Below are 27,473 nucleotides of genomic sequence, written 5' to 3'. Positions count from 1 at the left end.
ATTTTAGTGCTTTTCTAGATAAGAGGAGATACAAGAATTGGGGTCATAAAATCGGCTCCTTAAAGTATCTAACTATCTGAATTCCTGTCCTGGCAGTCACCCCCAACCCCAGCTCCTTTCAGGGGGTGGTGAGGGTCAGCAGCTGAGCAGCACACGAGCTAATCCTTGTAGAAGTAGATGGTAAGTGCCGATTTACAGCTGACACACTCTTTTGTATGTCTAGTTTAAAAGGTTATACATATATAGATGCATACTGATGAAATAATAGTAAGAGGGTCCTTAATACTCTGTATATATTTATATGCATATGGCAGGAATAATTTACGAATACAAATCAAACTGATAACTGGGAAATTTTGAAATGTGTGGAGAATTTCTCTGTCTATAAAAGTTTCATTTAAATTTGATTTCAGAAAATTTCCATTACATTCATTGTTCAGAGGCTTAGCTGATTTATTTGATTTTTATAATTTTGTAATAGGTGGCAAAAACAAAAAGATATAAGGACATCATGAATCAACATAACATTAGGAAATAGATTTATCAAGCTCTGTTTTAAAGAATTCTTAAACATAAGAGCTACAACTCTTTTTTTTCCCCTCTGAGAATACACCATATTTTATGTTCTTTATAAACTTGCAAGGTTGACATGAGTTAATTGCATAGTTGAAAATGATGTTTATCTGGGACCAATTTATCACTATTATTGTATCTCATGAAAGCCTAGGTTGCAATTAGCTTTCTGTTCATTACCATGTCACTTTAATGGTGAAGTATTTGTATAATGTATGTACTATGGTACTCTTCTTCTGTGTGAAATTCAGATAGCATTTTACTTTAGCAACAAATTTTGAGACTTCTACACTAAGACAAAGGACAGTTTTCTTGCACTTGTGTTCTGCCCCACAAATATTCTTGACGGGTGAAGCAAATACTCCTAGAGCAGTTCTTATCCTGAACGTTTAAGACAGAATTGTGGAAAAAGAACCTGTGTATTCTTTTTGAGATTTCTGTAACAGAGATCTACAGAAACGTTACTAGAGAAGTATAAAAATTAGACTAATCATCTCAGTGTCATTGAGCAATCAGTGGATAGTGATCGTCAGGGTACTGAATTGGTGGTCAGAAGAACTGAGTTTGAGTTTCCAGTTTCATATTTGCTGAATTGTGATATTTATTTAATATCTTTGTGCCTCACCTTCCTTGTATTTATAAACAGAGATAGTAGCTCTTCTATCTTCTTCATAGAATTGTTATGAGAATGGCAATGTTGATACACATTAAAAATCTTTATAATCTCAAGTAATAAGCTAAAGTTTGTCACTAGAGAAAGGTCTTATTTATTTTGCATATATATTAAAGTTCACAGAGGGAGGGATAAATTGAGGGATTGGGGTATATGTGTACACACCATGTGTGCTTAGTCGCTCAGTTGTATCTGACTCTTTGCGACCCTATGGACTGTAGCCCCACCAGGCTCCTCTGTCCATGGGGATCTCCAGGCTAGAATACTGGAGGGGGATGCCATGCCTTCCACCAGGGGATCCTCCCAACCACTATATATAAAGTAGATAACTAAAAAAGACCCACTGTATAGCACAGGGAACTCTACTCAATACTCTGTAACAACCTGTATGAGAGAAGAATCTTAAAAAGAGTGGATAGATGTATATGTATAACTGATTCAATTTGTTGTACACCTGAAACTAACACAACTTATCAGCTATATACCAATAAAAATTTTAAAGACATAAATTTCAAATAATAATTTTCTAAAGTTTCTCAGATCTGTCATACAATAAACAATGGCTTTATAAAGATTTAAAAAATTCACAGGAAATTAACAAAACGCTTACTTAGGGCATTTAAAAAATCACTCTGTAAACTAGATTAATTTCTTAATAGAAATAAGAAAATGCCCTTAGGGTCCACTTGAAAAATCCTTTTATTGATTTACACACAAATGAACGCATACGTGAACTATGGAGATGTAAATGTCATAGAAAACTTCCACAGAACCTGCAGGATATCTACATTTGTAATCAAGTCAAACCTGCCTTTTGTTATTTAACCTCCAGAGAGACCAGTACAGTCCTTTCTCTTCTTTGTTTAGGTATGCCTCTCATGAATGTCTGCTGCTGTCATTAATGCAGTAATGTTATGGACAGGTTGGATGCACCCCTAGGTTTGGAATTTTTTCCCCTGGTACCTGTTTTGACTTGTAGTTTTGAAGTCTTGATCAACTTTCCTGCAAGTTGCCTTTGCCACAGAGAAATAGATTCATGTACAGAGAGACTGATAATGCACCCTAAATCCATTTGCTAATTTACAGCAAGAAATATTATAAACTTATCTTCATTATAATACTAATGTATTACCTTTGCCTTATAGTTCCTGAAGGCTTTTGAATTCATTACCTCATTTTCGAATTTTATGATTTATGACTTTTGAACACAATGATCTCATTCATTTCTACTTATTTTCTCTATTTATCATGTGGAAAATACCATAAAGTGCAAATTAGAACAGAAGACCAAATCTGAGCTGTCAAAAATAGAACAATGGTAACAATTCTTCTCATTTCCTTCCTTTTCTATGCATATGTATATAATTGAGATCATGTTGTATATATCATTGAAATGTCAAAGTTTCCTTTTTTTTCTGGTTAAGATGGCAATCTATGCCATTTGTAAAATCGTTGGAAAAGTTGTAGAAAGCAGACACAAGTTCAAATCAGAAAAAGAAAACCACATACAATTTACTACTGTAGTTAATCATCGTTAACATTTTGTTGTATTTTCCTCCTTTTATTTTTTTAAAACGTAGTCGGGATCACTGTAAGTCAGGAGTGCTTGCGGAGACAGCCTCTGGCTGGGTTGGGAATCAGACAGCTTCTATTCTCGAGCGGACTGGAAGCTGCAGATCAGCACTCGTCTTCCTGGACAGGGGTAGCAACACAATATTTTCTTTTAAGGCTTCCTTCTTTCCGTATTCTAGCTGACTCTGTGTCTCTTTGTGGAAGGGTTGCGACCCCGGAAAGGCCTTCATGGCTAAGTCCCCACTCCAGGGGCTGCGGCTCGCAGAGGGGCCAGCCCATCCTCAACTCTCCCCAGGTTATTATCAGAACGCACTCCCACGTGGCTCTGAGTCCTCATATCTTGCTGTTTTCTATCTTTTCTCGTCGAGAGAAGCCTTTCAGGTCCGACGATCTCTCTCAGACTCTCGGGAGATCCTGGTAGGCCTCTGTCACAAAAAACCAAGGGTCCGAGACGCTCTGCCTTGCTTTGCGAGCAAGAAGTGCGTCCCTTCTCGCTTGCCTTATGCCTGGCAAGGCGGGGACCGCACTACCATGCCTCCAGCCGGAGGGGGGGACGCTCAAGTGCGACCCTCTGCTTTCCAGCCGGTAGCCGTGGCTCCCAGAAAACCACCGATCAGACCACCAGGGTCAGTTTTATGTTGTCCTGAGAGCTCGCACAGGAGGCACACAAGACCATCCACTCGAGCTCCGCTGCAGACGCACCCCTTCCCTCCCCTTCCGTTCGTCCGGACCTCCGGCAGCTGCAAGCGCGCCAGCCGCGGCTGAGCGGCCTCGGCCTTTGACAGCTCGGCGCGAGCACCTCCAGGCCTCTAGTCCCGGCTCAGGGGGCGGAGCGAGGCGGGGCGGGGCGAGCGCGCGCGGGGCGGGGCGAGCGCGAGCGGCGGCGAGAGGAGGGAGCGCGCGAGCAGTGCCGATCGGAGCTGGGAGGTCCTGGGGAAAGGCAGGCAGAGCCCGGCCGGCCGCCTGCGGCTCCGCGCCGTTCTTGCTGCGTCCTCGGCTCCAGGTACCCTCGCCTCTGCCCAGGCTCCAGCAAAAGTTTTATTCTCTGAGGCCCCCCCCCGGCGTGTCTGAAGGACTCGGAGCGATTGGCCCGCTGTGCACTCCCCTGCGGCGGTGACCAAGGGGACGTGCATCCCTCGCCCGCGGGGCTCTGGTGCCTCGCGCTTCCTCACCTGCAAATCGCTCCCGGGAGCAGCGAGGGGCCCCAGCCAAGGGGCCGCGCGGGCGCCGGCGCCCAGAAACTCTCCAGCCCACCGCCGCAGACCCGCCCGGTTCAACTTAAACTTGATTTCTCTCGTCCAGCCCCGGCACCCGCGACTGCTCTGCCACCGCTGGCGTCTCGGCCGCCGCAGCCGCCGCCTCACAAAGGGGCGTAGGGAGGGGTAGCAGGCGGCGGGCACCGGCGCCGGTACGCAAGGCGCTAGCCTCCGGGCCGCCGAGGCCGGGAGACAAAAGGGAAACTGCCTCTGTTCGCCGGACCGGCTCGGAGCTGCCCGATCGTTCGCCTCCCGCCCGGCTCCGTGAGCCTCCTCCCCCGCGCCTACCCTCGGCTGCTGCTCCGCCTCCCTCCCCGCGGGCTGTCCCCGCAGTGCTCCGGGACCCAGCCAGCCTTCGGGGCGCGCGTCGCTGCTGGTGGTTGGGGCTCTAGCGATAATAAATGATAGAGGATACAATGACTTTGCTATCTCTCCTGGGTCGCATCATGCGCTACTTCTTGCTGAGACCCGAGACGCTCTTCCTGCTGTGCATCAGCCTGGCGCTGTGGAGTTACTTCTTCCACACCGACGAGGTGAAGACCATCGTCAAATCCAGCCGGGACGCCGTGAAGATGGTGAAGGGCAAGGTGGCCGAGATCATGCAGAACGATCGACTAGGGGGGCTCGACGTGCTGGAGGCTGAGTTCTCCAAGACCTGGGAGTTCAAGAGCCACAATGTGGCGGTGTATTCCATCCAGGGTCGGAGAGACCACATGGAGGACCGTTTCGAAGTTCTTACGGACCTAGCCAACAAGACGCACCCCTCTATCTTCGGGATCTTCGACGGGCACGGGGGCGAGGTAGGAATTCTCTGAGACTTTGTGTGAGTGAGTGAGTGAGTGAGTGAGTGAGTGAGTGAGTGAGTGTGTGTGTGTGTGTGTGTATGTGAACTACAGGACGTTGTGTGCGCAGCCGGTAGGACTGGGTGCGAGGGGCGTGGTGATGACCTACCTGGTTGTGGGTTGGACAGAGCCACTAGTTCCAAATGTGACCAAGTTGTCAAAAACACTTCCAGATCCAGACCTTTTGTACAGAGGGTCCTATGCGAGGGAGGGAGGGTCATCTATAACCTATTTCGTGCCTCATAATTTATGAAGTTTTTCAAGGCCAGAACGCAGCAAATGACTGTGCTAGTTTTTCTGGGAGAGTTAATGGTTTCTACTGTCAACTTTGGTCCAGGGCCTCAGCGCCCCTGCTATGTTGGGTTGGAACCCGAAGTAGGCACAAAGAAGGAATAAAGTATCTTTGATTTTCGTTAGGAAAAAGATAACATCTGCAGATACGAGTCAGTGAGTGGTTAGTGAGGACGGAGGAAGCTGTGATTCCTTTCCATCTCCTTCTAGAGGAGAAACCCGAGGGGGCAGCGCTGGGCTCCTTCCCAATTCCATTAACTTTGCATGTGCAGTCCGGCCACTTGACAGCAGCGCTTAGCTTGCCGGCCGCTTTTAGCTGAATCGAGGCGCTGGACCTAGGTCCCTCTGGCCTTAGAAGAGGTGGCAAAGCCCGCAGAGGTAGCGATGCCCAGATTTCACCACTGCGAAATTCCCCAGCCGGCGTGGGACGGAGACGTCTCTCTGCTTCTAAATTCTTTTATTCGGGGGTTCATGCGGGAGCAAGAGATGACGTTAGAGGTTCAGGTCCCTCTCCAGAATTTCTGCGGCATCCTGATTGCTTGCCTGGGCTCAGATTTCCTGGAGGTCGGAGCGAGAATTGGCATTGTTCCTTGGGCAACGGCCCAGGCGAAGTGAGTGGTAAACGTCGTTCAGCCACCCCATCTCTAAATCTGGCAGTTTGGAATGGAGTTTCATTGCTGCACACTTTTTTTTTTTTTTTAAGCGTACTCTCTTACTCATATCCCCGCCCCTCCCCGCCACCTTTGCTACTCCTTCATCACTCCCTTCCACCCCATACTCCCATCCAACCCTCCCCTCATTCTCGTCTTGGAGCTTATGGTCTCTGGGTGGGCTGTAGCCGGAATTCTCTTTTAAGCTTGTTCTTCCTGGTGGCTCAGATGGTAAAGCTTCTGTCTACAATGCAGGAGACCTGGGTTCAGTCCCTGGGTCGGGAAGATTCCCTGGAGAAGGAAATGGCAACCCACTCCAGTATTCTTGCCTAGAAAATCCCATGGATGGAGGAGCCTGGTGCAGGCTACTGTCTATGGGGTCGCAAAGAGTCGGACACGACTGAGCGACTTCATCTCACCTTGTTTTTGGTGAACACTGAGAGAGCTCTCAATTGGTTGTCTCTTTTGGTACCAAGTCACTTCAGCCAACACTCTGCTAATCTTTACAACATATTGCATCTACCTGCCTGGTAGAACCAACTTTGCCAGGAATGACAACTTACTAATAGTTGGAAAGTTTATTTGGTAGAGCTGAAATAAATTTTTGCGATTTTTCATCCACCCTAGCCCTTTCTGTCGGAGAAGGCAATGGCACCCCACTGCAGTACTCTTGCCTGGAAAATCCCATGGACGGAGGAGCCTGGTGGACTGCAGTCCATGGGGTTGAAAAGAGTTGGACAGGACTGAGCGACTTCACTTTCACTTTTCACTTTCATGCATTGGAGAAGGAAGTGGCAACCCATTCCAGTGTCCTTGCCTGGAAAATCCCAGGGACGGGGGAGCCTGGTGGGCTGCCGTCTGTGGGGTCGCACAGAGTCCCACAGGACTGAAGGGAGTTAGCAGCAGCAGCAGCAGTCCTTTCTGTGTTCTGTGTTTCAAAATGAAGTTTTCTCATGGATTGTAATTTTGTAGCCTCTTATATAGTTTGGGGTTCTTTTCCTTTGAGTGGGTGAAAGGTGTGAAGTTAACTGAGGGAAGGGCCAAGATGTGAAGTTAATTGAGGGAAGGGCCACTGTGTACTTGGGTAAAAACATATCTGAAGGAGGTTGCCAATATAATGACTGATATGTTTCCTGGTTTGAGTCAGAATGTCTATATTTTCATTTTATGTCTTAAAAAAATATTTTACATTTATTTGTTTTAATTGAAGGGTAATTGCTTTACAGAATTTTGTTGGTTTCTGCCAAACATCAGCATGAATCAGCCATAGGTATACATATGTCCCCTCCTTCTTGAGCCTCCCTCCCACCTACCTTCCCATCCCACCCCTCTCGGTAGTTACAGAGCCCTGGTTGGAGTTCCCAGAGTCACACAGCAAATTCCCGCTGGCTATCTATTTTACATATGGTAATGTAGGTTTCCACTGTGCCTCGATTCTTATAAATCATTTAATAAAGATTATGTTTATTACATACTTTTACATTAAAATTGTTGGCAGGTCTGATTCTTGTCTTAGAAAGTACAGTTTTATTAATTTAAAGGTCTAGATGTAGTATTAATGTTGTGAAACTCTGGGCGGTGCTTGTCTGGGTGTGCTGGATTGTTATGTTTTGAACATGTAAGTGAATGGGGTGTTTAAAACTTTTCTTCCAAGTTGATATTCTAAAACTTAAATGTTGAAGACTCCAACAGATTTCAGGTTGAAAAATTCAGTATTATCTTCTGGTAGATGTATCAGTCAGAAAAGGGCCATAATAAATGCTTCTATTTAATTGGAAGTATTTTACCTGTATAAGGCTTTTCATTAAATTTTTAAATAATAAAGGAGATCATCGTTAGCCAGACTATGAAATGAGTTTCATTGTGCCTTCCATTAAAAAGTTTGCTGTTTGCAAAATAATAAGTATTATCAGTACACTGAAAAAATAGAATAATTGTTCTCTGTATGACATTGTACAGACTGTAGCCAGTTCATTCATTTTGGCTTTGTTTTAGGACAAAATAAATTTATAAAAAGGAGCTATTTAATTGCTATTGGGAATGTGATGGCAAATAATATTAGGTAGCTTCTCTCTTGCTTCTTTCATTCAAAGAAAATCCCACTATCTAAATCTTATCTTTTGTGTGGTTTAACGCCTTTAATATTCACCAGAGGAGGGTGCCACTGTTTGATTTTGGTATGGTTGATAGTTATCACCTTTCAGAAAAGAGGAAGCTTTTTCTGAACTCTGTGTATATAACTATGTGTTGTCTGTAGTGTAGTATGGAAGATAAATGAGGAATTTAATTTATTTATAATAATTCAGACTAATAAAATAGGCTACTAAAAATCAGGACCCATCTTCAATGGTAGTGCTTTTAGATATAGAAAGAACCTCAGCCACCTTGTATATCTATTTCATTCTGTTTTTTAGATGGTATGTTTACTGATGGCAGGAGAAGCTGTGACTTTCCTAAGACTGCGTGGCTTATTCAAGGCCTTTAGTTTGATAATCTTTATATTAAACCAGTGGATAAATTTATTTGCATATTTACCTAGGTAAATAGATGTCATATTAGGGATACACTGATGAATGAGATACAATTCCTTTCCTCAAAGAGTTTCGATTTGGTGAGAGAGAGAGACCTGTATACCAGGAATTATAGTTATGGTGTGCTTGAGGATATAGTTAGGGTCTTATTGGAACATTGTCATTTTAGTCAAATTGGGAGGTCAGAGGCCCTGGGAAAGACACCTTGAAGCTTTTTTTACTGCAAGGTTAAATGTATAGGTTTTCAGTCGGCGCTTTGCTTTAAACTGTCTGTGACCTCGGGCAAGTTTGCTTAAGCAACTTTATTTGGGAAGTTTTAGTCTGAAAAATATGGATAATAATGCATGTGAGGTTCACCTTCATCAGTTGTTTAATAGCCTATCTAGAAAAATAGTTAATGGCTAGAAGGATGTGGAAGAAGAAAGCTTAGAGACAAAGAAGTCCACAGTATTGGGGCCACAGTATTCAACAGAAGAAAAGAGACTCTACCCATGAAAGCCACAACTTTGATCACTAGAAAGTTGTATATTGGATATAGATTAGGTATGTACCAAACTCTCTAGCACTGCTTGTTCTAACTTTTGGTGAACCAATTATTTATTTAGAATCTCAGGTATCCTAGCATTGGGGAAGTAGCATCCTGACTTCAGGTGAAAATTTTCTGATGAGTAAAAAGGAATATTCTTTATGATTAATTAGTAAATTGATATTCTGGTTTGTACTTTAGCCTCTTATGAGTTAAGTTAACATGAGTTAGTTCTCTTGAGTCTATTCACTATTTATTTTTGACAAAGCTATGTCTCTGGACTTGTTATGCTGAGGACCAGACCCAGAATGGCTGTGGCTCCTAGATGGATGCTATCTTAATGAGCTGTGTTTTTTTTTTTTTCTAAGAGTTTCTATGGGTCGGCTTCCTCACTTGATGCCCTTGGGCCCTTGAGACATTCTGACCACCATACTATGGGTAGATGGTTGACTCTATGTGTGTGTGTCTAAAGTCAAGGCAATGAGTGTTTTGCTGTATAATGCAAATTAAAGCAACAAAAAGGAAAAAATGTGTAGATTGTATCAACTAATGTGGAAAGGTTATTTTAAGATTATAAAATACTGTTTATCTAGGAAAATTGTTTTTGGCACTTATCTGTAATTTTTATTCACAGGCAAAAGGTGTTTTTTGTTTTTAAACTTTTTATATTAACTAGAAGAAATACCACTGATCCTTTGAGGCACTTTTTTCAATGTTCATGGCTGAAACTATGTAGAAAAATAATTGTTATGTACTCTGTATGCTTATGGGCATTACTTATTCAAAGTCATGTATCATTGTATCATACAATTAACACACAATTTGGCCAGTGGTTTAAGCTTAGAGTTCCACACATGACTTCAGAGAGAAGCTATAATTCAGATGCTTGTCAGAAGCTATGGTCTTGGGGCTTAGCACTTCTTAGAAGCTCAGAAGAAAAACTGCTTATGAAGGGTTGCCTGAAGAATATATACAGTCTGGTTCTTTAGATCAGTGGTTCTTAACTTTTCTTAAGTCATGCTTCTCTTTGAAGATGTTATGAAACTGTAGACATATCCCCCAGAAAAATGTACATGAGCATCAAGTTTTGTTTATAATTTCAAAGAGAATTGGATGCCTGAAACCTCTGGATTTTAGATTTAGTCTCGATAGAATAAAATCTGTTTCTGATAGATCTGGACCTGCAGGGAGCAGTGTACCTTGGATGCCCTTATCACCTTCTTCTCTGTCATTTTGTATTTACTGACGCGTGTGCTGGCATTTGCCTGTGAGGATTAGTATGACGGATGGTCTTCCAAAATACTTTGACAGATCAACTGCAGGATGTCATTGAGGACTTTGTTACATTAGATGGTTTTCTCTTGATAAGGACCAAGGGAGGGAGAGTTCACTGAGAGCCTTTTGTTTTTCTCATAAGGATGCTGAATCATGATTGGGTTCTCTTGTGTTTGTTGGCTGCCAGAAGCGTTAGAGCCAAACCCCTGACCTACCTCTAGCAAGAGTGGAGAATTTTATTAATTTGGTACATCAGCTGAGGCTTACTCCCAGGAAACTTTATATTTCCTACGTTTACTTTTCTTTTGTCCCATTTTTCTGTTTCTCCTTTTAGATATGCCAGTTTATCTTGTGGTATATGTGTTTATGTGTTTCATTAGATATTTCTGAAATAAGACATAGTAGTTCCAAATAAATAAATTATAAGTGGCACAATGAATGATCTGCTTTTCAGACATTACTGCTGCTGTTAGTAAATGTTGGACTCCCACATTATTGCCATGCTAGAAGCCTGTAGATTTAGTGTGGGCAAATGACTTATGGTTTAAGAGAAAATTCAGATTATTTTGGCTTTTAATGACACATTAACCTTTCCGCCCCCAAAGAGGGAGGCACTTTCCCTTTAATAATCCACCCCTGTCCTGTGCTCAGTGGCTGTTGTAGGTGAATGTAAGATCCTGACTGCTGACTTTGTTGCATCTTCTGAACAGATTGTTTAGAAATTCAGTTTAATTAAACATGCATTTTCTGTAGTCTGTGGCTTGTGGCAAACAAGAGTTATGTTCTCTGTGATTCTATAGTCAGTGCATTCTCTGCCCTCAGGGAGCATTCCATCTATTTGAAGAGATATGCTTTTTTAAAGAAATAGCAGAACTACAGGATGCAGTTGGACCACCTGCAAGAGTGCTGGCCTGACTAAGGGAGCTTGGGGAGTCCTGGAAAATTTTGTAAAGGAACTGACATTTGACTGTATCTTCCCATTTTAGTAGACAGAGACTGGGTGGAGGGAGAATGAAAAGAAGGGCAGGTGGCTCTATTTGTTTAGAGCAGGCTTTCCCCATCTGCTGCGATCTAGAAGCCCACACATTTTCTTCTTTATTTAAATACCTTCTATTTTATGATATACTTTATATTGCTTTTTAGATCATCTGTTTTTTAAAGTTAAGTATATTTGTTTAAAAAAGAAACTTCATATCAGCGCTGTGAGTGGAAAACCCAGAAAATGAAATTCTTGGCCTCCAACCTGCTCATAAGCTGTCTCCATCTTGATGGAGTAGAGTGATTCTGAAACAAGCTCTTCTCTTAGTCTCTGGTTACCTCTGGAGTCCTTCTGTCCCCCTCGCCTTGCTTTTTATGAGCAGAAAGGTGGCTTTTAAAGTTTAGTTGTTGGCCACAATTTGAAGTGAGGCAGGCTGCTTATTCCCTTTTCAGGTGGAAGGTGCCTCTGGTGAGGCCACTCTGTGAGGAGCCTTGATTTGGAACAGCTTTCTGACTCATGCGACAGATAAGATTTCATGTGTAACATCCCTCCATGGGGAACCCAGAATTATAGGCAGTTTACAGCGTTCTAGCGGAAATTCCATCCCTGTTTCTATTGCAGTTAAGTGAGGAGGTATTATAGGAATAAGCCTGAATCCTTTCTAGCTTAGTTTAAAAAGTAAGTAGTTCATCAGTTTTGGTACTTGAGCCATTATTGGTCACAAATTGTGATTACTTACAATGACAAGATACACAATGACAGCTGTGGTGGGGCTCGCGGTTGAGGAGTCTTCGCCTGGACTTTGTGGTTTAAACAGGTGAGGAGCTGGAGATGCTGCTGGAGCTGCTGTCAGCCCTGACACTGAAAGCCACACTGAGGAGCCTGGGTCATGTGCTGTGGATAATGGAGAACCGTAGATATTTTTGAGCAAAGGAATGGCTTTTAAATCCGTGGTTTCCTAATCCCTCTAATCTATATAGAGGATTGATTGGAGAAGGAAATGGCAACCCACTACAGTATTCTTGCCTGGAGCATCCCCATGGACAGAGAAGCCTGGCGGGTTATAGTACATGGGATTGCAAAGAGTCAGACATGACTTAGCAACTAAACCACAATGAATAAATAAGATGGAAAGGGTGTCTGTGTGTGGCGGGTGGTGTCAGTTGAGGAAGACTGGGCCAGAGCAGAGAAGAGGAAACCCTGGGGTGTGGGTCATTGCTGAAGAGGGGGAAAGATGAACTGGAGACCCTCTGAAGTAGCGAGGCTGCTGCCAGCGTTCCCAGTGTGGCACCATTGACATGAGAGATGGCAGCTGATAGAAGAGAAAATTTGGGCAATAGTGAGAATAGTGTGAGTTGGCCTATAAATTTTTTTTGGTTATCTTTAGACATTTTTTGAGATTCATAAAATGTTTGTTGACTGTTTAGCACCCCAATTTGTAAAACGTTATTTCTGTATACCTTATCTAAATGGACACATTTTAAAACAGTGAAAATAGGCATTATATATAATATCTGATTTATTGAAGTAGAAAAGCACTTATTACTGTTTTACTTTTGTTACTAGGAATAATTTAGGTTTTATTATGAGGTTTAGCTTTTCTAAGACTAAAAAACAACAGGATATCTTTATATATCATAAATGATTTCATTTCACTGACACTTATTTTAAATTTAAAAATATGTATATCATCCAGTCTCAGATGAAAATGTTTCCCAGGCTCTATCCAGTTTAAATGTAAGCACATAATTCAATAGGGACTCAGATTTTTAAAAAGTAATATTTTAATTTGGATGTTAATATTTGAAGCATTTGTTTTAGTCTTAATTTCTATTTTGATTTTGAACTACTTCAGTAATATATTTTTGTGGTTTAATTTTTATTACCATTTTAATAGTTCTATTTAATATTAAAGTAAATCAGCAAATTAAACATATTTAAAAATAATTTTAAAATTATAAAAGTAGTATGACTACATGATTGTATGGAAAAAAAAAATCACTCCAAATTTCATTATTCTGTCACATCCACTATTATGATTTTGGTGTATTACTTGCTCATCTTTTTTTGTATGTTTTTAAAATATTATTTTACATTGTTATAATGATATACATATAGTTTTAAATCTTGGCTTTTTTCCCACTTTGTATAGACTCAGTTATTTTGCTCCACAATTCTTTATTATATTTCTAATGTAGTTTTTAGTGATAGAGTAATATTTTACTGGATATTTGATGAATTACTTAATTGCTTCCTTATTGGTATACATTTAGATTCCTCTGACTTTTCACCATTATAAACAGTAAATATGGTTGTAATAAGTATTGTTGTGCTTTTACTGTAGTTTGGGTTATTTCTCCAGGGTGGATTTCCAGAAGTGGGATTTCTGGATCAGAGAAGAAGTGAAGAAACCAGTATTCATGGTAATAATAATAATAATAATTGACAGTTATTGAATATATATAATATTCCAGGGAGTATTTAAAGTACTTTATGAAAGTGAAAGTGTTAGTTGCTCAGTCCTGTCTGACTCTCTGCAACCTGAGTCCTCCTGTAGTCCTCCAGGTTCCTCTGTCTGTGGGATTTTCGAGGCAAGAATACTGGAGTGGGTAGCTATTCCTTTCTCCAGGGTATCTTCCTGACACAGGGATTGAACCCCAGTCTCCTGCATTGCAGGCAGATTCTTTACCATCTGAGTCACTAGGGAAGCCTAAGTACTTTATATATATTATCAAATTTTAATGATCATGACACTTTTTTGAGGTAGGTACTGTGTTATCTACGTACATAAGTAGAAATTAAGGCTCTGAGAGGTTAAGTAATTTGCCCAAGGACTGTCCACAGCTCCTAAGTGGTGAAACTAGGATTTGAAACTGGAATTCAAACTTAGAGCTTTTACCTCCAAAGCCTGTGCTGTCAGTTTCCAGTTGAAGCTCTACAAATCTTAAATTTGGGCAATAAAGTTCAGATAGCATTGTTAGGGGGACACTGCCTGGTTTTCTCATGTTGGTAAGAGATGGAGTTTATTTGAAGATTGTGTCCCTGTGTCCCGTGACATGTTGCTTTTGAAAACTCTATGCTGGTACCTTGGTAGGTAGATTTTATAATTACCTGGGAAAGTCCTGAAGTTAAAGAAATTAGGGGTCAGAAGTCAGAGCAGCTGGTGACTCACGCTTAGTCTTTCTCAGCTACTCTCCTTCTTTGCTGGCAGAATCTCTGTCCCACTACAGAGAATCCCTAACATTTTTGCCTCTTAGCTCATGAAAGGCTTCTGTAAGCATTCTCAACAAACAACAATGATTTATATTTTATTTTATTCTAAAGTACCAAAGGTTTGAATTTAGAATAAGTATGTAGGTTTATGTGTGTGTATATATTTGCATAATTTCTCTTTTATACTCTTTTATACTGAAGCACAGTTTTTTTTTTTTTTAGAGGACCAATAACTTCCTAATATGTAAATGATTGTTAATTTTAAAGAGCAAGGTAGCATTTTTTAATTTGTTTTTAATACTGAGTTGGTATGTTTAGTTTGAGTAGGTGCTAAGTCTTACGTTTCCATCCCAGAAGGCTCCCTAAAACTTTGTTCTCTTAGTTGGCCTTATTTCAAGCCGAGTCTTTGTGATAGATATAATCTGTTTTTAATATAAATCTTCAAAGGGAAAGTTTAAGTAAACAAAGAAAGATAAAGATAAAGATAAGAGTGGCTCTGTAGTCCCCTTATAGCTTTCTTTTATAGTTATAGGCCCTCCCTTGAAAAGTTCAAAGCATTTAAAGTAAATATTTCATATAGAGAGAAACCATGCATTCTGATATGTTGATACTTTCAATAAAGTTGAGGTCTGTACTTTGAGATACTATGCTTAGAAAGTGAAAATATGATACTTTACATCTAAAAAATAAATCTATAAAAGTCTCACTTGTTTGGTCTGTCTGGGGAATTTTTTCCCCCTTTCTCTGTTTAGTGAGAATGGGACCCAATTTAATGGAACTTCAGCAGCCTCCAATTTTTTAAGAATGAGGGAGGGCTTTGGTAGTTGAGTCTGTTAAGGAAAGAATGAGACTTACTTTCCTCCATTCCTAGAAGACAAGGAAGTTCCTGTCAGCTACTGCAGATGGACCACCCAAAGGTAAGTTCGGTGCCATTGTGTATAATTGTGTAAGATGTAAACTGTATAATGATGCCAGGTAGAGAGACACCCTTTTCTTTGTGTACAGTGGAACTGTCTGTTTCCCAAGCTAGGTGTATGTGGGCCTGTAATCACCTTAGAAAGCATGCCTTTTAAAAATTTCTATAAAGGTCACCATAAAAATAGGCTAGTCTTCTGAGACTCACATTCTTTACCATACCATCCATCCTTGTTTTGCTCCTGTGTGAGCAGGTGACAGATAATCTGTATGTCTTAGTTTGCTAAGCCAAGACCAGTTATTCACCGCACATTATGCCAGCAAACTTTATGACCTCCCTGGAGAAGTAAACACTTATTTGCGTTTGCTTTTCAGAGTTATTGGTCATTATAAATGTGAATGGGGATTTAATGCCCTATAGCTATAAATCTTAAATATTTCAAATGGTGTTTTTTATAGGACAGTCTATATTTAGCATTAGCGGTAAAGTTTACATCTAAAAACTTTAAGAAATTTTTATTCTCTTCATTATAGAATTGCCAGAGAGTAGAAACTGTTTTATTTTGATATATATATACTGTTCTTTTTAATCTACTGAGTGGTTTTGTTTGTCTTTTTAATTAAATAGATTAACTCTTAGTTAAATTAGTCACTGACATTTTCTAGCCAGTAAGGCTCTTAACAGACACTGTCAGGATTTTATAGAAATTGAGACATAGTAGGATTTCGATCATACTGTTTGCCTTTTTGATCCTTAATATGATGAGTTGAATTTGCTGTAAGAACTGATTTGCCTATGTGTATGATAAATATAACTGTCCTAGAATTTGGGATTAGGAAGTTTTTAGTTCTTTTTTATTTTAACTCTCAGATGTTTTTCTAAATTTCTGCTTAGAAAGAAGATAAATTTTTTCTTTAGATAGGCTTGGCAGAGATAGCGAATTGTCATATAATCCAAATATAGTGCCTAAAGCTTCACAGCTACATGGATAATCTATTTTTAAAGACTTTCATCAAGGAGATTTCACATTGTCCCTGGAGAATTTTTGTCTCTGTAATCCTGTCTCAGGAAAATCATCTTTCTCTGTGAATTACATTCTGTTGGTTTAAGTGTATTTCTTTTAGTCTGGCCTCAGTGGAGATAATGTAGGATTAGGTTGTTATAGTTCATAAATCAGTAAGATTAAGGTAATCAGAAATCTCCTTCCCCCGTATTAAACAGGTACATCAAATTTATGGAAGAAGTATTCATCTTGGAAAAAGGAGATACAAGATAATTTCAACCAAAGACAGAATGGTGTTTCCAGATAATCAATAATACCTCCTCTTTGTTAAAGAGCCAGTTGGGCAATAAAGGAAATGTCCTCTTCCAGGTTTACAGATTGGCTGGTTTTGTCTTTCATGTTCATTGTCAGAGACTTAGGCTGCAGCAGAAGTAAATTCAAGCTACACACCTAGCTAGCGCATTATTTGGAAGTTTTTGGTTGTAGGTGGCATAGAACTCAAGTGGAAGCAGCTTAAACTCCAGGTTTATTATCTCATGTAACAAATGTCCTGGAACTAGGTGTTTCCAAGGTTGGTTGATTCAGTAGATCAGTGACTTCAAGTCTTTGTATAACTACATCCAGAGACGTGAAAAAGAAACTGTACCTGTCCTGCATTCTTAAAGCCTGAGGAAAACCTATCTAGAAACTACCGCTCACATCTCCTAGGCCAGAATTGTTTCCATGGCTCAACTGGGAATGGGCCATGGGAAAACTATAACCATGGTGATGAACTCTGACCCAATATATTTCACCTCAGTTCTGGAGAAGAGCCCAGCCTCCTTTGGAGATCATGGACAGCCTAGGAAGGTGAACAAGGCCTGAGTTTTTTTAGCTAGAAGAAAGGCAAGTGGGAAGGGTTGTTGGTTGGGCCACACACCTGGGAAGAGGGTTCAGAGAAGGTGGCCTGGAACATTTCTTATCTACACATTAGCAACCTCATTGAAGAAGGTTGCTATGAAGTGTGTAATACTGACATGAGGGAAAAAGTCAGAAGACTTTAGAAAAGGGTAAACCATCTTATTTTCAAATTGGCTTTAGGATGGTTTTGCCTGGAAGGAAGCCATGGTTCCAGAGGAATGGGCGAGTGCTGGAGCAGGTGGGCAAGTGCTGGAGCCATCTTACCCTGGTACCTCTGCCGATTTTAGTGAAGGTTATTCTTTTTTTTCCCCCTTTGAGATTTCAAGAAAATTCTTGCTCTAATTTCTACAACATGTCTTGTAAGAAAACTGCAGCTGATTGTGGAAGAGTCCTGTATGGAGGGAGTTGGGTCCTAAGTTGGTTTAAAAATATAAGATCATGTATAGCCAAAATGTCTTTGGAATGATAGAGAGGTTGCTGTCTATAGAGACATAGAGAATGGTGTCTATAAGTTGACTATAGAGAATGGTGTCTCTGATGTTGTACTTCTTATTCTGTAGAGCAGTATCTAGGTATAAATATATAGCATCCCCAAGTCATGTATGTGCTGTGCTGTGGTTAGTTGTGACACCACGGACCATTGCCCACCAGGCTTCTTTGTCCATAGGATTCTCCAGGCAAGAATACTGGAGTGGGTTGCCATTCTCTTCTCCAGGGTAATTCCCGATGCAGGGACTGTACCCAGGTCTCCCACATTGCAGGCTGATTCTTTACCCTCTGAGGCACCAGGGAAGCCCAAATCATGAATAGTATAAAGTATGAGATGGAGAAGGAAATGGCAACCCATTCCAGTATTCTTGCCTGGGAAATCCCACGGACAGAGGAACCTGGTGGGCTGCAGTCTATGGAACTGCAGAGTTGGACATGACTGAAGCGACTAAGCATAAAGTATAGGATGTGCATATAAAATATAGTTTAAGGTGTTTTAAATGATAAAAAAGAGTATCTTGAATTTGTGTAGATTTGTAAATAGTATCATTTCACTGTACCTTCTGTAAGATAATAGGATAAGAAATTGAAGAACGTTTTGAGATTTTCAAGTGACAGCAGGAATTTATTTCCTTTAGAGAGAGAGAGTGTGTTATATATTTCTGTGTGATCACTTTAAGAAAATCTAGTGTTTTAAAGTTTTAAAAATACAAAGCAGAATAAACATCTGGTTTTTTGGAGTCAGGTTGAATTTATCTCGATTATTTTGAAAGTCGGTTTTAGAAGGATAATTATAATGCCATATTGAATACTTTATTTTTAACCTAAGTGCCAGCCGTATCTTTGACACCAGATGGAAATACAGAGATGGGTACCCAGCATGGTAATTTGTATTCATTAACACATAGAAGTAGTTTATACTTGCTATTTCTTTTTTCCCTATGGCTTGAGACCTTGGGGGATTTTATTCTCCAGCAATTTCAGAAGAGACCAATCAGGAATTCTGACCTTTCCCACTTTCTTGGTGCCTCTCCTGAGCATCTGATATGGTTGTGCTGTGCTGTGTTCAGCTTGACTCTTTGAGACCCTATGGACTGTAGTCTGCCAGGATTCTCTGTCCATGGAATTTTTTCCAGGCAAGAATACTGGAGTGGGTTGCCATGCCCTGCTCCAGGGAGGTCTTCCTGACCCAGGGTTTGAACTGGTGTCTCCTGTGGCTCCTGCCCTGGCAGGTGGATTCTTTAGCACTGTGCTACCTGGGAAATCCCAATCTGATATGGTACTTCAAATCTAAATTCGTTTGATAAATGTCTGGTCCTGAGTTTGTCTAAGAATGAGACTTTTTGAGCAGCAAGGAATTCTTGGAAAGGAAGTTTATATTTTAAATAGCTGTGAGATCCAAGTGGCTGCTGCTGAAGGAATCACATGGGTAAAGAGCTGGGATTCTAACGGGGGCCAGAGAAGCTCTCTACCCTTTCCTGTTAGAGTCAAAGACCATGCTGTGGTTCATGGAGTCACACAGTGATGGAAACTTTTTATTCCCAAAGACTTATGTAATGCAAGTAGTTTAGACATGAAATAGCACAGGCAGGCATGTATTTTGGCAATATCACCTCAATTTGATGGAAAGAGCTGTTAGTTTTCTTCTGTCTCTCAAAAGTAGGATAACAGTGGGAGTGCCCAACTGATATTTTCACTTTACCTAAGAGAAGTCTCAGCTCTAGCCTTCATGGTGACTGTCTGTTAAAGGAGGTTAGGATATTGACTTTCTTCATTAAAGAAAATTTAACATCGATATGATATTATTATCTGATACACAGTCCGTATTCCAATTTTGTCAATCATCCCAACTGTTCTCTTTGAAAACAGCTTTACGTATGATTGACATACAATAAACTGCATATGTTTAATATATACAATTTGATTAGTTTTAGACTATGTGGGATCACAATAAACTGTGGAAAATTCTGAAAGAGATGGGAATACCAGACCACCTGACCTGCCTCTTGAGAAACCTGTATGCAAGTCAGGCAGCAACAGTTAGAACTGGACATGGAACAACAGACTGGTTCCAAATAGAAAAAGGAGTATGTCAAGGCTGTATATTGTCACCCTCCTTATTTAACTTCTATGCAGAGTACATCATGAGAAATGCTGGGCTGGAGGAAGCACAAGCTGGAATCAAGATTGCCGGGAGAAATATCAATAACCTCAGATATGCAGATGACACCACCCTTATGGCAGAAAGTGAAGAGGAGCTAAAAAGCCTCTTGATGAAAGTGAAAGAGGAGAGTGAAAAAGTTGGCTTAAAGCTCAACATTCAGAAAACGAAGATCATGGCATCTGGTCCCATCACTTCATGGGAAATAGATGGGGAAACAGTGGAAACAGTGGGTGACTTTATTTGGGGGGGCTCCAAAATCACTGCAGATGGTGATTGCAGCCATGAAATTAAAAGACGCTTACTCCTTGGAAGGAAAGTTATGACCAACGTAGATAGCTCAAAATCAGAGACATTACTTTGCCAACTAAGGTCCGTCTAGTCAAGGCTATGGTTTTTCCTGTGGTCATGTATGGATGTGAGAGTTGGACTGTGAAGAAGGCTGAGCACCGAAGAATTGATGCTTTAGAACTGTGGTGTTGGAGAAGACTCTTGAGAGTCCCTTGGACTGCAAGGAGATCCAACCAGTCCATCCTGAAGGAGATGAGTCCTGGGTGTTCATTGGAAGGACTGATGTTGAAGCTGAAGCTCCAATACTTTGGCCACCTGATGCGAAGAGCTGACTCATTTGAAAAGACCCTGATGCTGGGAGGGATTGGGGGCAGGAGGAGAAGGGAACGACAGAGGATGAGATGGTTGGATGACATCACTGACTCGATGAACATGGGTTTGTGTAGACTCTGGGAGTTGGTGATGGACAGGGAGGCCTGGTGTGCTGTGACTCATGGGGTCGCAAAGAGTTAGACACGACTGAGCGACTGAACTGAACTGAACTGATATATACTTGTGAAACCATTACTACCATCGAGATAATGAACGTATACCCCACCATGAGATAATGAACATATCCATCACCCTCAGAAGTTTCTTCATGACCCTTTGTAATACCTTTATTCTAATGTTCTTCTCCAGTCCATCCCTTTATCACTGTATATGCTTTCTGTCACTATCGAGTTAGTTTGTACTTTGTAAATGTAATTTATGTAAATGGAAATATACAGTATGTATGTCCTTTTTTCCTGGCTGCTTTCCCTCACCCCACCCTAGCATAATTATTGAAATTCTTCTGTGTTGTTGTATTCATCAATAATTAAGTCATTTTTGTTGCTTAGTATTCTGTTGTATGGATATACCAACAATTCGGTATCCATTCACATGTTCCTGGACAGTTGAATTGATGCCAGGTTTTGCCTGTCAATATTCATGTAAGTATGCCTTCATTGTATGTGAGTGTGCTCAGATGCTCAAACATGTCTGACTGTTTGTGACCTCATGGACTGTAGCCCACCAGCCTCCTCTGTCCATGGCATTGCCCTTGGGTAAATACCTAGGAATAGAATGACTGGATCATATGGTAGGGGTTATATTATCTTTTTAAGAAACTGCTGGGTAAACTGCTATTCCAAAGTGGTTGTACTATCTTACATTTTCATCATTGGTGTGTGAGAGTTCTAGTTGCTCCATAGCCTCGCCAGTCTTCTAAATTTCAGTTTTGGGTTGGCCAAAAAGTTCATTCAATTTTAAGTAAAAAAATAAAGACATAGTTTCCTGTTTACTAAGAACTTTATTGAACAATGTATTCACTAACTGAACAAACTTTTTGGCCAACTCAATATAATTCCTAGTAGTCATGAATTGGTTGCTCAATATGGTTTTAGTTTGCATTTTCCTAATGACTAATGATATTGAGCATCTTTTTAATGTACTTTGGGAAAGATGGTCTTCTTTTGAAAACAGAAAAAGGTGGTTATTAAATTTTGGTTTTCTTGTAAAATCTGACTTTTAATCCTTTTCTCTTTGGTGTGAGTGAAAGAAGAGAATAAGAAGTGAAAGGAGTAGGAGTGATTAGACATGACTGTCTCTTACTGAGAGAGCCTAGGAGTACAGCCAAAAATAAGAGGTGTTGAGAGGCTGTGCAGGATAACCAGGAAATTAGATGAAACAAGGAGAGCAAAAAAGAAAGACGAGGCCAGTGACCACTAAGGACAGTTTGTATTATCAGATTCTTTCATGTTCTTAAAACCACATGTTCTTGTATTTCAAATGAAAAATCTGAAAGAGACTTGTCCTAAATGCCTTTGAAAACAGAGACTGTAGATACTGCTTCTGCCTTCTTTCTACTTATCATTTCCTGTTGTCATCTAAACTTTTTCAAATCTGGTTTTTTGCTGGTCTCCAGAGGCCTCATAACTGCCACGTGTGATGGCTTGCTTTCAGTCCTCATCTTAGATTTTTCTGTAGGATCTGGCTTTCCTGACCACCTCTGTCTTCTTAACACTCATCTCCCTAGCCTTAGTGACACTTAAGGTGTTTTTTTGGTTGCCTTCTCTTCTGTTAGGTTTTAACACTTCCTTATGAACCTGGGTTTCGAGGACAGCTGTCCTCAGTGTACTGGTCCCATTCTGTTCCTTTGCACCAGAATCTTTGCAGCTTCCTGGGATTCAGCCATCCTCTTTGAGAAGAGGGCTTTCCTTCCCATCTAGAGTCCACATCTTTTCATGCTGACTGACTTTTATTTCTTGATGTCACCTCCATAGCTGCCTGTCTGAAACCAAATTTGCCTGCTGTGTTCATAGATTAATTTTATCTTCAGACTTGTCTCTTTCTGTCATGGCACTGCTGTCTTGTTTTCAGGTTCCCACTCTTGAAACTGCTACTTTTGCTTCTTCTCACTTCATTCAAGTCTGTGAGACTGTGTCATACGTCTCATTTCTGTCTCCATCTTCATGGTCCCACCGCCACCATCCTAATTCAGGCTTTCATTGCTTCCTGCTGGGACTGTGACTGTGGCTTCCTCACAGGTCAGTTAGTGTCTGGCCACTCTCCCTGCCAATCCACTCACTGCTATCTTTGATAGCTCAGTCTTTTAAGCTCACTGGCTGGTATATTGTTTCTTTTAAAAAGTCTTTGATTTCTGACCAGCCATGATATATTTCTCTGAATTTATTTGTGGGATACTCTTAACAACATTCCTGACTACTTTACCTTATTCAGCCTTCTCTTGTGTTGCTCTCCTACAGAAAACTCTGCACTGCAGCAGAACTGGTCTTTTTTTTTATTCCCCAAATACCTGATATGTACACATGCCCACTGCTGCTGCTTGTGAAAAGCTCCTATTCCATTCTGTGATTCCCATTCCTCTTCTCATAACTGTGTTTTATCCTTACTCCAAAAAATACACACAAAAAAGTGAAAGTGAAAGTCTCTGGGTCATGTCCAGCTCTTTGCGACCCCATGGACTGTCTCTTGTATTATTACTCATTTTTAAGATGCCTTTTCTCTTCAGCCAGAGTTCAACTTCCTTGAGTTTCATGTCTCTCTCAAATCCCTAACGTGTGCCTGCACTGTTCCAGATGCTTGCATAATAACAACGCCTTATAATGATCCTGGAAATAATGATGCCTTGCAGATGAAAAGGAAATACCAAGTTCTGTGACTGCATTTGTTATCATTCTACCAATTGGAAACCACAGGGCCCTGCCATTCTGACCAACTGCCTGCAATGTGCCAGATGCTTTCACTGATGCTCTTTCACTGAATCTTCATGGTCTTTGTGGGCTGCTGTGGATATTTTCGGGCTTCCCAGCTGGTAGTTGTGGTAAAGAACTTGCCTGCCAAGGGTTTGATCCCTGGGTCAGGAAGATCCTCCAGAGGAGGGGATGGCAACCCACTCCAGTATTCTTGCCTGGAAAATCCCATGGACAGAGGAGCCTGGTGGGCTACAGTCTTAAGGGTCATAGAGTTGGACACAGCCAAAGTGACTTAGCATGCCTGTGGTTGTCTTCATTTCACAGCTGGGGAAACTGATGCTCAGACTACTGTGTGCCCAGAGTTATACAACTGCTAAGTGGAAGGGCTGGAATGAAAATATTTCTCTTGTCTGCCCCAATGCCAAATCCCCCTTCTCTGTACCACACTGTCTGTATGCTGCTGCTGCTAAGTCGCTTTAGTCGTGTCCGACTCTGTACGACCCCATAGATGGCAGCCCACCAGGCTCCCCCGTCCCTGGGATTCTCCAGGCAAGAACACTGGAGTGGGTTGCCATTTCCTTCTCCAATGCATGAAGGTAAAAAGTGAAAGTGAAGTCGCTCAGTCGTGTCTGACTCTTAGGGACCCCATGGACTGCAGCCTACCAGGCTCCTCCGTCCATGGGATTTTCCAGGCAAGAGTACTGGAGTGGGATCCCATTGCCTTCTCCACATGGTCTGCATAGGTAAAGACAAGTTTTGGCAGGGCCTTCACCTGGGGGTTATTTCTGAGGTACTGTTAGCTCTCGGTTTCTACCACTTTAGATTATCTGTAATGGCTATTTCAAGTACATGGAAATGGAATCAAGTTGAGGAAATAAAGTAACTTATTTACATCATTCACTTATATTTAGTTTTTGCTTTTTCTCTTCAACTCTTGTGACTTGTGCAATGTATGGTTCATCCAAAAGCTGTTTAAATAATGACCAAGAAGAATGCAGATTAAATATATAGAATTCTGAAGGTGAGCCTAGGCAAGTGGTTTTCATCAGTTTGACAGGTGTGATCCTATATCTGGTTGTAAGACAGGAATTTTGAAAATTGAAGCCGGCTCTTCAAAAGAGGCTGGCAACCAACATTCTCTGATTTAACTCAGTCTTCCCTTCCCAAGGTGGCTCAATTATTTTGCTGGGTTGTTATGGATTATAGGGCATTAGGCATGCCTCTGTTTTCAAAGGTAAGTACAAAAGGACATTCTAGAGAATCCCAAAAGCATCATGCAAAATAAAATTATAGTATTTAGTGAGCATCAAAGAGTGGAGAAGTACAAATGAACAACTTTGGCTGCCTAGGGATAGAAACAGTGATTCATAGACTTGAGATTTGGAACTCAGACATTCTTGGTTTGTATCCACGGGGAGAGAGGCATCAGATAAGTTGTATGACAGAAGAGAAAATAGCTTACTGATAGTGTGAGAATACCTTTGGAAGAAGTGAACGTCATCAACTTTATCTTATTTTGACTAATGTCATGAAAATATATGCTTCTTCTACACTATTGAGTTAAAAAAAATGGCATTTTACAAAACATCCAGCATGAGGAGGTGATAAATTTCTTGTGTACAAAATGGACATTTTCTACTTTAGGGGGAAGTAGCAACCATTGGGGAGCTTTTAGACTCATATTCAAAACTCAAGTAACTCAGTTCTTAACAGGTAACTCCATTAGCTACCTCTTCCTCAGCTCTTCCAACCATGGGAAACAGAAGTTGCTCTCTGGTTCTTTTCACCCATGCAATTGTCACTGATCACCACTCCAGAGAGAAACAGGTCACACAGGATGAAAACATGATATTTCCTCAAGCAGTTCATTTAATTTCCCTTCGCTGTGTTTAGTCGTTCAGTTGTGTCTTACTTTTTGTGACCCCCATGGACTGTAGCCTGCCAGGCTCCTCTGTCCATGGCCGTTCTCCAGGCAAGAACACTGGCCTGGGTTACCATGCCCACCTCCAGGGTATCCTCCCAACTCAAGGACTGAATCCAGGTCTCTTGCATTGCAGGCAGATTCTTTACCATCTAAGCTACTAAGGAAGCCCAATTTCCCTTTGGCAGTGTTCAGTTTGAGCAGAAATTCATTAAAAAAAAATTATTATTATTTTTAAACTTGAGTATTCTATGAAGATCTTTTATTATTAATTTTTTTGCCATGTGGGGTATTGGATCTTAGCTCCCTGGCCAGGGATTGAACTGGCACCCCTTGCATTGAAAACATGGAGTCTTAACCACTGGACAGTCATGGAAATACCCAAAACATTTTTAATTTCTTGAAATTGGGTAGAAGTTATGGCTACGAATGTTTGGGTTAGCATTATGCCTGTTTTTAACTATTATTGTATGTCTTCTTTCAGATATACCATACTACCTTGGTACCTTGTACATACCCCATTAATGTTTATTAGATTCATCTCATCAGGGAATCAGAGAAGATTAGTACTATGAAAATTCTTAGGTAGCTTTTTGACTTCTTCTAGAATGAGGATTTAATATAAATAATTTCTAAAACGTTGTTTTCTTTAAAATATTTAAAAATTGTGGCAGAATTACATAACATATAATTTCCCATCTTAACCATTTTTTAAGTGAACAGTTCAGTTCAGTTCAGTCGCTCATTCGTGTCTGACTCTTTGTGACCCCATGAATCGCAGCATGCCAGGCCTCCCTGTCCATCACCACTCCCAGAGTTCACTCAGATTCACATCCATCGAGTCAGTGATGCCATCCAGCCATCTCATCCTCTGTTGTCCCCTTCTCCTCCTGCCCCCAATCCCTCCTAGCAATCAAAGTCTTTTCCAATGAGTCAACTCTTCGCATGAGGTGGCCAAAGTACTGGAGTTTCAGCTTTAGCATCATTCCTTCCAAAGAAATCCCAGGGTTGATCTCCTTCAGAATGGACTGTTTGGATCTCCTTGCAGTCCAAGGGACTCTCAAGAGTCTTCTCCAACACCACAGATCAAAAGCATCAATTCTTCGGTGCTCAGCCTTCTTCACAGTCCAACTCTCACATCCATACGTGACCACTGGAAAAACCGTAGCCTTGACTAGACGGACCTTAGTTGGCAAAGTAATGTCTCTGCTTTTGAATATGCTGTCTAGGTTGGTCATAACTTTCCTTCCAAGGAGTAAGCGTCTTTTAATTTCATGGCTGCAATCACCATCTGCAGTGATTAGTGTTAAGTATATCCATGTTGTTATACAACAGATCTCCAGAACTTATTCATCTTGGAAAACTGAAACTCGATGTCTATTGAACAGTAATTACTATTTCTGTCTATCTCCATCCTATTCTGCCATTCAGCTTCCTGTTCCTGTGAACAACTAGTTTAGAGAACTCATGTAAGTGAAATCATTCAGTATTTGTCTTTTTGTGACTGGCGCATTTTCCAGCAGTATCACAAATAATGTGTTGACTGAAACTGTTATAAGACATGAAATGACAAGTTTAATCTATGTTGTAGAATGTATAATCTTTTGTATTGTACATACCATATTTTGTTCCTGCATTCATCTGTCAAAGGATATTTGGGTTGTTTCTATCTCTTGGTTATTGTGATAATGCTTCTGTGTACACGAGTATGTAAATATGTCTTTGAGATCCTGCTTTCAGCTTTTTTGGATATAATTAGAAGTGAGAATGCTGGATTGCATGCTTGTTATTGTTCAGTTGCCAAGTCATGTCCGACTTTGCGATCCCATGGACTGCATCACGCCAGGATCATAATGGTAGTTCTGTTTTAATTTGTTGAGGAGCTGCCATACTATTTTCAGTAGTGATTGTTTTGTTTCACACTCCTACTCTCAGTGCACAAGGGTTCCAACTTCTCCACTTCCTCACTAACACTTCTGCGTTTTAAAGTAGTAGCCATTGTAATTGGAGAAGGAAATGGCAACCTACTCCAGTATTCTTGCCTGGAGAATCCCAGGGACAGAGGAGCCTGGTGGGCTGCCGCCTATGGGATTGCACAGAGTCGGACACGACTGAAGCGACTTAGCAGCATCAGCCATTGTAATGGGTGTGAGGTGATAGCTCATATTTTGA

At 40.9% G+C, this 27,473-nt stretch overlaps 1 protein-coding gene across 1 annotated transcript in view; it reads left to right on the top strand.

Moving 5' to 3' along the window:
- Nucleotides 1-4,475: 4,475 nt before the first annotated feature.
- The window catches only part of PPM1L (protein phosphatase, Mg2+/Mn2+ dependent 1L), a 325,121-nt gene continuing 302,123 nt past the window's right edge, over nt 4,476-27,473 (top strand). Inside the window, exon 1 of the mRNA XM_068985365.1 lies at nt 4,476-4,874. Coding sequence (XP_068841466.1) covers nt 4,476-4,874 — 399 coding nt within the window. The remainder of the gene's footprint in view (nt 4,875-27,473) is intronic.

This window comes from Capricornis sumatraensis, chromosome 1, assembly GCF_032405125.1.
Source record: "Capricornis sumatraensis isolate serow.1 chromosome 1, serow.2, whole genome shotgun sequence".
NCBI lineage: Eukaryota > Metazoa > Chordata > Mammalia > Artiodactyla > Bovidae > Capricornis > Capricornis sumatraensis.
The sequence above is the reverse complement of the archived record's forward strand: the minus strand, read 5'-3'. Positions and strand labels throughout refer to the sequence as shown.